General features: G+C 46.8%; 1 protein-coding gene across 6 annotated transcripts in view; it reads right to left on the bottom strand.

Annotated features, from left to right (window-relative positions):
• Window positions 1–2220: 2220 nt before the first annotated feature.
• The window catches only part of oxr1a (oxidation resistance 1a), a 135048-nt gene continuing 125001 nt past the window's right edge, over window positions 2221–12267 (bottom strand). For 4 of the 6 annotated variants that reach the window (XM_077013070.1, XM_077013071.1, XM_077013072.1 and 1 more), the window contains 7 exons: window positions 11133–11298; window positions 6488–6568; window positions 5437–5562; window positions 4058–4210; window positions 3524–3619; window positions 3248–3321; window positions 2221–2567 (listed from right to left, as the gene is read on the bottom strand). In XM_077013070.1, coding sequence (XP_076869185.1) covers window positions 2432–2567; window positions 3248–3321; window positions 3524–3619; window positions 4058–4210; window positions 5437–5562; window positions 6488–6568; window positions 11133–11298 — 832 coding nt within the window. In that variant the 3' untranslated portion in view covers window positions 2221–2431. Of the gene's footprint in view, window positions 2568–3247; window positions 3322–3523; window positions 3620–4057; window positions 4211–5436; window positions 5563–6487; window positions 6569–9131; window positions 9403–11132; window positions 11299–12267 lie in introns of those variants that run through there. The other 2 variants (XM_077013076.1, XM_077013073.1) reach the window with 2 other exon arrangements.

Genomic DNA, 12267 nt, shown 5'->3' with positions numbered 1-12267 from the left:
CCTGAGCGGACCGTGTCGTTGGGAGGTCAAACGGCCGCACAGCTCCCATAAACAGAAGGCGGACGACACGGAGAGGGAACACCAGAGATTCTCCAGCCCCAGAGTACGAGGGCCAGATCTGTCCTTTAGAGAACAGAGCCTGCAGGTTCTTCTACAAGTCTTCATCTCCCACACTGGCAATGTCCTTACTAAGAAGGTGCAGCAGCAAGCAACTGACCAAAATCAGAATGTGTTGAAGCAGTAGTAATAGCGAAGGGAAACCTGCAGAGGGCACCAGCAACACTTCTTCAGTGAAAGGTTTTTTTGAAAACAATGAAAAGCATGTTGTCGTGGTTACCTGTAATTAGAGATTCCATGGCAGGGACAATGAATTACATTCTATTAGGGCCACGCCCACTGAGATGTACGTAATCCAGTAAATCAGGTTCCTTTCTTCATTAGGGTGTTGTTAATTAAAACAGCCGGGCCTGAATAGTCCACACACAACTCTGTAATCATCTCTACAATTTCTACAAACTGCCAGAGTTCACTCACAAATATGCCATTTTCATTTTTGAACACAGGTTTTCAACCAGTTGCAACTTTCAAATGATTACAAAATAATGAAAACAACTCATGTCCCTGGTTACAATAATTTATTTAGATTTCATCTTTTTTTCTTTCTTTCTTTGTTTAAATTGCTATTACATTGTATTCCAGTGACTGAGTTCGAGTGCTGGTTTGTATCAGCTCTCATCTGCATCTCCACAATGGCTCTGCTGGCTGGCGTGGAAGAGACCGGGACGGGCAAGGAGACCTGACTGGTGGTCTCTCTTAGCCGGTAGTCTCTCTTCCTCCTCCCTCCATCTGTGGAAGAGGAGGTGGTAGAGCCTCAAACCCACACGGGCCAGCTGGCGTTCCCTGCTCAACTTTAGCTACACCTGGCTTGTGGTTTCCAGTACCGCAGCTGGGTCTTCATACGCAGTTAACATCTGTTAATTATCTAAACAGACAATTTAAAAAGAAATAAAAGAAAAGAGAGACTGTCCAGCTACTGCTAAGGAAGCCAAGGAACATGGCTTTAAACTAGAGTAAAGTGCTAGAAGCAACCCAACAATCCACTTTGTGTATTTGTGTGTAATACAGGAACAAATCTACTATTTTAACATTAATTTACAGGGTAAGATACTGTACATTATATTGGTAACAGCTGAGATATCAGCACAAAAAAGGATCACTGTCACACTTAACAGCAATATATATAATTATATATATATATATATAATCTGATATATAATTATATACATAAATATATAATTGTCATATTTATGAAAAACAATTAAACCACGTCTGGCTTTTCAAATGATACCCAGAAAAGCAATTATTCTGTTGAGACGTAAAAGCTTTACAAGTCCTGTCTGAAATATAGGTGGGGAGGGGCGGGGTCAAAACACCCCGTCTAGATTATTGAGGGTTACAAGGACAGTCATTTGCATATTCCACAAAATCTATTGCAACACATTACTGTCTACGAACACAACCCCCAGCACTGGAGGAAGCAGAACACACACACACACACACACACACACACACACACACACACACACCCTCACCCGCTCTCTCTCACACACACACACACACACACACACACACACACACACACACACACTTAACAGAACGTTACGACTATGGGACTGTCCCCCCCCAGATTAAGGACCATGTGCTTCAACACGGCGATCTATGAAAGTGAACAGCAGAAAGACAACGACATCCCAACACTGGAGTAATCTGCTTCAGAGGGACACGGCAGACGCACACGCACCAACCCCCCCCCCCCCCCCCCCCCCCCCCCCCCCCCCCCCCAAGCACGTTGCCCTGGCGATCGATTCCGTCACTTCCTGGAAGCATCCCGCTGGCACTGCGCTGGGACTGCGCTGGGAGTCGCTTCTCTCTGCGTCTGTCTCTCTCGTTTGTTTTTTTGACCGTCTCCAGTGAAACCATAGTTACGTTACCAACACCCCCACAGACCCTGTGGACACTGGCGTGTGTGTGGCAGTCCCAACCCCTCCCCCGTCATCTCTACGTTACAGCTGCTCCGTCATTCCCAGTCTGAACACACATCGGCGTTCGGCACTTTGCCTCCTCGACCTGCCCTTGACCCCCCCCATCTCATCCTATGCACACTAACAGCACAAAAGAGAAAGGGGGATACACACGCACACACACATATATACACATGTATATTAAAAAAAAGCCTTGTATTAAAATGCAGGAATAACATACAATAAGCATAGTGGTATTATGCTTCTTTAACAGGCTTCCTGGGAGCCAAGGTGATGCATGTTTATGATGGGACCCTGTTGGGCGTGGGAACATCTGGTTGGCTTCCTGTCCCAACTGTAGCCGTTACTCGCTCTCTCTCGCTCTCCCCCCCTCGCCCTCCATGAGCGCCCTACTCAAACGACCAGATCTCAATGTCCTGCACGAAGAAATCTTCCTTCATGGACAGCATGGGGTTCCCGAAGGTTTTGCATGAGTGACTCCTGCCGTGGTAGAGATCTCCATCCAGCCACAAGCCAAACTCCCCGCTGCAAGAGAAGGAAGCAGTTAACTGTTAGTCACTGTCTAGACTAACTGTTATATAACACTTTAACACAATGCCGGCCACCATTATTATAGGTTCCCAAAACAACGCTACAAGGTTGGCAGAAAGGCCCCAGAAACTGATTTGGACAGGGAGGAGACGTTGCTGTTGAAGGCTATGAGCCAGGTCAGCGTGTCTTCTCCAGTGCCATGTGGAGAAACTGCTGCGTTTTACAGCTGTAACCCTTAAGAACCTGAGGAAGGACTGTGCTATAAAATAGCAGTCCAGCACAAATCTTTATTTGCCTTTACACAATCTGGATAAACATTTTCCACCATGATAGCCATCACTATTTCTACCACTACTGGAGCAGTCCAGTACCTTGAGTAAACAACAAAACCTTTCAGAGAACAAGAACTAACACTTCATTGATTACTTAATATCAACACAGACGTTAAGTATGTCTTAACCATTTTGGAAAGTGCGGAGAGTAATGTACATCCTTTATTTAGTGTTGAACAATGACAATATAGTGCATTGAAAAATGCAGTTGAACACGGTACAGAGCAAAATGTGTGACAGACACACACACACACACACACACACACACACACACACACACACACACACACACACACACACACACACACACACACACACACACACACATCAGAAAGGCCTGACCTTCCTCCCCCAAATGCCAGGGAGTCCATGTCTCCTTTGATGAAGAACATGTTATCACCCGTCCACTTGTAGACCTGAAAGCACAGTAACGATTTTAACAACCAACATGGCAGCCGTGCCACAAATCCGTAACGTGAAGGGACGGGCTCGGTCACAGGTCACACACACACACACACACACACCACAGTCACGTCCCCGCCGTACCTCTCTGCATTTACCTTCATCAAAGAATCGTTCGGGCCTCGGAAACCTTTGCAGGATTTCGTCCAAACTCACCTCCAAGTCTGGACAGAAGCTGAAGAGGAAGGTTTCTCCTGTGCCGTAGAAGCCCTCGCTGACTTTAAAAGGCTCTGACGCTAATGCCCCAAACAGCTAGAAACACGGAGAGAGTTAATGAGCAGAAGCAGAATGAACTACAGGGAGTATGAGCTAAACCAAACGGACACACGGTAAGAGCTACAGATTTATGTCCGAATGCTCCGATTAATAGCCTGTGCTTTTCTTTGCGTCCTCCTGGGACTGATAACTGGCAAAATGTACAGAAACAATACAAACAATATGTGATTTATTATGGCTAAACGGGACTGTTGACCACTCGACTGTCTCTTCTGGAAAAACGAGAACAAAGGATCAAGTGGTGTGGGCTGGAACTTTCACAGAACATGTCTGATCTCATCTGGAATGAGCACTCGTGCCATTAACAAGACTAGCATGGCTAACAAGGAAAGAGGGCTATCTGGGACAAGCTAGCAGTAGCCCAAATGTTAGCTCATGTTCAAGTGTTGAGAGGCCGGGGGGGCGGAGCCTAACCTGCCCATCACTGTCCTTGATGACCAGGAGGACGGGCGAGTCCAGCCCCTGCATGGTGCGGTACAGGGTCTTGATGCTCATGCCGTGCTTGACTGTGCTGAAGGCCAGAGTCCAGGGGTAGCCAATGGTGCGTGGTGGGAGGTGCCTCGCCAGCTGAGGAAAAGACGGGAGGCCGTGACATTGGTGGAGAAAGAGAGAGGGCGGGGATCGAAGGACATATTGGGAGGGGGAGGGGGGGGTGTGTGAACAGAACAATGAGCGATGAGGCCAGAGGAGTTTTGACTGGGCACAGGAGAAGAAGAAAGGGATAAACACAGGAGAAAAACAGGGCGGATGGTGATGGGAAAACGTGGCTTAACTATGTGGAGACAGGAGACAGCGATCCATCAGGGACGTGAAACTGAAGGCTGAAAGGCCAGAGCCATCAGTGCCCAATTACAGTAGAGCTGACCTTTAAACACCAGCGGACAGAGAGGCTAACTGAACACTATACACTGACACAAATCCACTGTTTTAACACACACACACACACACACACACGAGGGACGCAGAGCCTGCTTTCATGTGCAGGGCCTCTTCTGGGTCCGGTGAGGAGGTCGAGGCTCGCTCCACACCGAGTGCATTAGATTTCTCAGCGCAATGACCTTGCCTGATTTGATTGGCCGACAGAAAGGGCCTTGGGGGTGTAAGAAGCACCGGGAGAGAACGGGCCCCCTATTTGATCCGTTCGCAAAGTGCCGGAACCGTTAAAAGCCCAGCAGCCCTGGGGCGCGGCAGAGCGAGGCTGGACAAAACACGGATGGATTCCAGACGCTCCCGTCTAACATGCTGGTGTGGCGGTGGTTTGGAAGGCTGGAGAGGGTAGAGAAGGCCCGTTACACTTCCATCAGCCCGAAAACTTCCGCTTTCATTAAAGGAGGAAAAAGACTGTGGCTAGAAACCCTCCGTCAGGAAACTGACAGGGCAATAAACAATATGAACAGCAAATTTCGGATGGGGGCTTGAAACCGGGGACTTGTTTAAGAAGAACAACCCTCACTGCTTCAAGCCACAGGTAGTTCACGCCAGGAAATTCTGGAATAACATCAGCACACGTTTAAAAGCATCTTGGAGTGCAAGTGCTGGCTTGGGCTCAGATCATTTGAACTGTATTCATTAGCACGTAGGCAGGAAAAACTGATCCAAGATCAGGTTCTACTCTCCTGTTCGGTTTGATGAATGCAGGCTTCTCCGTTAGCAAGTGCTGTGAAACATCAATAAGCGGAGGATGCTTGAGAAGGCACCTTATTGGAGGTGGAAGGGATCGATGAGCCCGTCGCCACCCTGGAGAACAGCACCAGCAACAATACTAGCCTACAATGGGATGGATGGAGGCTTACCTTCTCAACTCGTTCGGTTGCCAGGAGGTCACTGGGTTCGCTCATGTTGGGCTTGAAGGTCTCCGGCTCCAGGCCTGCTGAGATGGATGCTCCATGCTTGGAGATCACCTCTTCCTTTTTGGTGATCTAGAGGCGGAGAAAAGGGTGAGACGGGGGTGCTAGGGGTTTTCCAGCAGCTAACCTAAACCCTGCCTTTCTGCAGTGCCAATGTCTTCACTGGTGTACACACTCCTGGAGATTACATCAGGCAAGTGTCATTGGTTATGGCTGGAATTCGACAGCAGGGGTGGAAACATCACAGTTGTGCTTTGACCAGGGGAGCCACTCGTTCATTCAAAAGACAAGCACAAAAACAAACACAAATTTCAGGTGGCGATTAATACTGTTGTTTCAAGCCTTCAAGTGCAAGAGCACATGGCTAGCCTATGCCTGTCCAAACAGCTAGCATCGCTAAGTATCAAGTCGCCGACTTGAATGGCATGCTCTCGCCCTTATAGGCCCTTATCTGTTTTATACAACAGTGGCAAAGGCAGCGTGCTTTGCCCCTACTGGGACGCACACACTCAAGTTACACACCCCTTGCTTGAATTACCTGCATTGTCTATGGCAAACAATTGAGCAAACTCTGCATGGAGCCCTAACTTCCTGCGTTTCAACCACCCGGCCTTCCTGCCATCCGTCACAGCAGGCCGGTCTTGGGGCCGCCAGAAGGAACACAACACCACATCGCTAGTGGGGTTGTTACGCTAACATTTGTGATAGTGGTTCACGAACACGGTGGTTTCTGCAGGACGCTGTAATTCACTGCAGACGATCGTTAAAAGCACCAGAGTCCAGTACCTGTGTCCACTGGCCATTACATTTCTACAACTGGCCATTTTCAAAAATGGTTCAGTATAAACTGCCTTCGCAAACATTTCCATGTCTGCGGCCATACAGCTGTGTCCAGCACGACTATATGGCACTACCGGGCACCCCCTCTCTGTAAGAAGCTCAGATCTAAGGTTCAGGGGGGGGGGGGGCCCAGAGGTTTGGGCTTAGGGCCAGGCACCTGGAGGCGTTTGCACAGGGCGCGGAGGTCTTCGCTGTTTAGTGCATCAATCCGGCGATGGTGCTCGGTCAGTGAAACTACCTGGTACAAAGCACAGAGGGGGAGGGTAAGAGGTGACAGCTGAGCAGGGACACAGAGGATGAGCAGAGTAGGGAGCATGGAGCTAGTGGAGGACAGAGGTGTGGTTTGGGACACTGCAGCTTTCATTACAGGTCCAACGGACCGCTGGCTGTTCGCTTTCATAATGAGTCGACCTTATGGTTGACGAGGGTGGAGTAGTGGTTGGGATAAACAAACAACAACAACAACAACAACAACAAACAAATCTCTCCAGAGACAACAGTGCAAGAACTGGCTCAATTCTCACTTTTCACTCCACCTAAATAATAAAAAAGACAGCCAGTCTTTCAGAACCAGACCAAAAGGCGAGTGTTTTGCATGGTTGTGTGAGTCGTTTCTGGTTTCACTCCATCTCTCGTGTCAGATCTCAAGCCCCAGCCTAAAGCCCGTCGTGCGGATCCTCGGGCCGCCTTCATAAACCCACATTCTGTATGATTCAATTGTTTAATTAGCAGCATTTGTTGCCAAGTTACCTAGCACTTAGGGCTAAAATTAGCTTGGTGAAGTGTATAGTGCTGCTCTTCACAATTGGCCAATCATATCACAGAGGTATTGTTTTGATTGTAATTCACAAAGGTATGTTGGGTATGTTACAAAAGACAGAATGCAGTTGGGCCACTCTGTTACCCAATCACCAACCACACAGTCACGGTATTAGAAGGTACAAATTACTTCAAAGCTGAAGCCTCAGCATTCTTCTTCAAAACACTGTTCTTTGATTGCAAAGGGGAGGAAAGAAGGTCATTTGTTACAGGATGCTGGCTGGACATTTTGAGTTCAGATGTCCAGCCCCCCCGCTTGATGTTATGACAGCAACAGTAAAACAAAGCTGGATCGATATTTATGGATACACTGGTGTACAGACTCTAATATGCTTCTGTCATTTAAAACACGCAGTTCAATCCCGGTGCAGAAGGAATGAGGAAATGCGTCTTTTGATGCATGCTATGGTAAGTCATTAGTGTGAGTAGGCCTGAGAAATGGTTGAGAAACTATTTGAGCATCCTGGAATGGATGACTACTGTTTCTGTGATGAGTGGTATTCAATCCTCCCGGACACTAGTTCAATTCTGAACTTGCACCCAATTCATGAACTCTGACCTTGCAATAACCTAATTGTGACGAGACTTGCTTCCAGTCAGAATGAATGGTTATTTTAAAAGTGTAAGCTACCACATACAGAGAGATGACTTTTGGAGGGTTTAAACAAGCCTAATTACCGAATGTTACACAGTGTACTAAGGTAGCACCACTAATGAGGTTTTGGTCTACAACTCAACTAACTTACCAAGCTACTAGAGGAACCCCTTGAAGTGGCTGCATTTGAGATGGTGGCTAATGAATGTATACTCTCAGATACCATTTTTTGACAACAATAAACTACCAAAGAAATCCCACACTATAGACTTGTGTTGTATGGACAGAAATACCAGTCCAATGCTATACAATTGTACATTGTACTAAGATCATACATTTCTAATAAGATATTCAGCAATAGGACTATTTTTTGCAAAAGTAAAAAAAACAAAAATAAACATTTTATTTACTTTCAGGGGAAGCGTTTGCTTTACCAGTCATATAGTCTAAATAACAGATTCTCCGTCAAGTTGCTTTGTACAACACCTGATGTAAATGTTAAGAGCAAATATACTTGAACTGTTTTTTTATATGCTATAACAATATTCCGTATGTGGTTTCCACAGTTCTGGGCACCGACAGCTCAACATTACACGTTTATAAAACCCTGCAGGTCATAACGGGCCGCCCGGAGGAAAAACCACCACGTTTGGTCATTCCGTTTCAAGAGCGTAAATACAACTTTAGCCAACACGTTACCACTTTACTGCAGTCAATAATTCAGGGGAAACTAAAGCCTCATGAAAAATAGAAGGCTACAAAGATTTTTTTAACATTTTAATTTACTGAGAGTTTAAACACACGTACAAAAAACTAAAGGGGTTTACAGGCTGCCCGAGTTCACCGGTAACGTGTCTCTCTTTAGCCGTTTAGCTAACCCAAACTCACTGGAGACTAGCGAGCCAAGGCAGCTAGTCAGAAGTCCTAACAGTTTAAAAACGTCCTGGACAACATGTTTAACTCCCGGGCGAGGTAATATCAGAGAGGACACCCGTCACCCAGCTTCATGAGGACCTCCACCAGCACGCTAGCGCACTCCTAACGGCGCACAGCCAGCTAGTAGTGGGCTAGCCCGCTCGGGCGAGACCTGCAGGCGGGGAGGGTCCTGGGGGAAACGTTGAGCTGCCGGCGTGAAGAGCAGGATAGCTGTACCCGTAGTTATACTACAGCTATACTACAGGTTATACTACAGGTACTATAACCTATAGTTAGTGCTGCACTACAGAAATAAACAAACCCCCACGTGTGGCGCGACTCCCACCCGCAGACGTTACACCAGAACGAGAGTTTGTACTTTACACACAAGCGGGCAGCTGTAACGTTGGCTCTGCTGGCGGAAGACGGATCCAGATTAACGGTAAAGGTTTATAGAAATATCTCGACGTACGTAGGAGTACTTCGGGGTGAGCGGCTCCGCTGGCGTGTCCCTCCTGGAGGACATGTCTCTGGAGGGGGGACCGGGACTGCGCGGCCACACTACAGCTGCGGTACACGGCTCATCTCCTCAGTTTTGCCGACAGCGGGTCGTTAAAACGTAGAAGCGACCGAACCGAAAAGGCAGTATTTCCGAGTCTTCGCCGAGGTGAATCGACAACATTGGGAGCCAATGAAGTTCAGGGCAAATGACAAAGTCACATGCGCTTTGCTCCTACGCCTAATGCCCCACCCCCTACGCCTAATGCCCCCCCTTACGCCTAATGTCCCACCCCCTATGCCTATTGCCCCCCCTTACGCCTAATGCCCCACCCCCTAAGCCTAATGCCCCCTCCCTTACACCTAATGACCCCCTTATGCCTAATGCCCCCCCCCCCACGCCTAATGCCCCCCCAGTCGACGACCAGTGCGTTTAAAGACGCACCACGCTTTACCCCAACAGTAATGTGATCTGAAAGTCCAAATGTCGGGTGACCATGTCAACAGAAGTGTGATGTTTACACACTAATGTACATGAATACTTGCAGCCAGCGGAGCGAAACTTTTCTTGTTATGAGATGTAGACTGTACTTAGACCGTAACCTCTATCAAAGCCAGGCCACACCAGTTCTAGAAAAAATCACTTATGTAACGATTTCTACTCGTATTTAATATACCCGCAACTGCTACATTTTATTTAACCAAGCGATTCATTCTTATTTACAACGACGGCATGTCGACTATCAGAAGCCACTCGAGTACTGTTAATCTCAAATTTTACCACAGAGATCAAAGAGAAACAAAACAAGATCGTTATTATACTGTTCCACTCCATAAAACGTTTATAACATTTGTGTTTACACGAATGAAAGCTTACAAACTCGAACCCAAGAAAGACTACGGGGGCTTTTGTCAGGTCTTGGAATGACAAATCAGTATACTTGGTTTCCCACAACATTGATTTACATTAAAATTTAAAGTGCTGTTTCGGCTGTAGTATCGTTTTCTTCATAGGGTGGTTCAGTTTCAGTGCAGCTAATACAAGATTGCTACATCTCCATGAAAACATATGGCAGCCTGATCTGTACTACATCATTTCAGTCGCTCATGCATGTCCGCACATGCGAGCTAATTCCCCCATGCCCATCCAAAAGTAGCGCTATACGTAAAATCTCAGACGTATTTAGTGATTCATTGTCTTAAAAACAAAAACAAAACACCCAAATGCAACAAGATGGGTGATCAAACCCTAAAGTTCTCTACACTAAGATAGGGTGTAATTATATATATATATATATATATATATATATATATATATATATATATATATATATATATATATATATATATATATACACTGTCATAGTAGGATGATTTAATAGAGTCCTCCTATAAGGAGAATTATCCATGTATTAAACCATGCGATGTTCTCAGTGTAGGACGGCACATGCGTTCACTACATACAGGGCTGCTTCGTGAAGGAAAACAGAACACAGTCATGCAAAACACTGGCTTCAAACTCACAGTAAGAAAAACAATACAGTGTGGTGGGATTATGTTAACCATGTGAGACAGCTGATCTCAGAGACAGTCAGCAAACACTGGACAACTGACAGTACAACATGATGGAGAATGGAGGAGGGGTATAGAAAAAGCATGGTCAAAGTTCCGGGCACCTAGAATAAAGAAAAAGAAAATCAAAACAGATACACAGGGACAATGAAGACACACTAGAAGAATATATATATATATATATATATATATACACACACACACACACACACACTAAAATACTAAACATCTAAACATATCGCAGTGCACAAGTAAAACTTGCTTCAGGATGATAGAAATACAAGCAAGCCGCACAGAAAAATGACCGCGTTGCATAGCAATGCTGTCAAAAACATTGCGTTGGTAAGTTTGCAGAAAAGGGAACAAAAAGTTGCGGGGACAAGGGCTTGATGGACGGGTCTACCTCCCACTCCTTGCCAGAGGAGTCTGGCTCGGCCTGCTCCTCGCCGGCTTCTGATTCGTTGATTTTCTTGACCACGATAAAGGCCGGCTCACAGACCGCACCTCCAATGTCATCACCGAATGTCTCTGGGCTCCACTGGACGAAGAACAGGTAGAGGTGGTCCGACCTGCAAGTGACGGGTGGAGGGGAGGGTGGAGAAGCCATGTCATGAAAGTGCCTGCCTAAGACTGTTGTCTTTGAACAGTCAAGTAAACAAAAACAAAACAAACAAATGCACAGTTTAGAGATCTGCACCCACGACAGCAGGCTAACCCAAGTACCGCTAATGGGCATGCAGCGTGTGACCACACAAACTGCTGTCGTGTAGCACGGGACAGCATGCTGGCCCTACAGACAATGGCAGTTATTACTACGCATCCACGGTTCGGATCAGTGGCGGGTGTCAGGCTGGCATACGGCCTGGTGTCGCGGCAGGCGGCTAGCTTGAACCGCTGCCCTCCTGCGGCAGGTGGCACCGGCTAGCTGCCGAGCAGAGCTCAATCCCCCCCTCGCTCGGCAATCATCTTCCGGGTGGCCGCTCAACTGGGCCACGGGGCAGAGGAAGAGGCAGTGACGCACGCATGCGTGAGCTCATGGCGCCTCCTATTGGTACATCAGAGGAAGCGCAATGAACTGATGGCTGTCAGCGCCGCGATCCCCATTGATATTCACCGATTCAGGATGAGGAGAGAACGAGCTGTCAGCAGTGAGCAGCGCATTGCTGGGAACAACTGGGTCCCTGTGTGTTATGAAAGGGAGGGATTCATCGCATGTTCTTCTGAGACAAAGACGCCACTGTTGATTTTACTGGCGTGGAAGGACAGATAGTAAGGCTTTGAAATTATTTCTGGCCTTAAATGAAGTGCCTTGTAAAAATAACTCAAATCTAATCATGCCTTTTGTGCACCCCAGCTTAATATGCTAGAGAAACACATTTCACGGCTTTTCAGAGAGTCTCAGAAGCCACTTTGTATTGGCATAAAAAAAAAGTTAAAACTCTTTTGAGGAAACTCGAACATGAATGAAATCCTACTGTGATCATTTGGATCCATATATACATCCAGTATATATATATACAATACATAGATTTTGCTGC

The sequence above is a fragment of the Brachyhypopomus gauderio genome, chromosome 7 (assembly GCF_052324685.1).
Source record: "Brachyhypopomus gauderio isolate BG-103 chromosome 7, BGAUD_0.2, whole genome shotgun sequence".
Taxonomy (NCBI): domain Eukaryota; kingdom Metazoa; phylum Chordata; class Actinopteri; order Gymnotiformes; family Hypopomidae; genus Brachyhypopomus; species Brachyhypopomus gauderio.
This window is presented reverse-complemented; position numbering and strand designations above follow the sequence as displayed.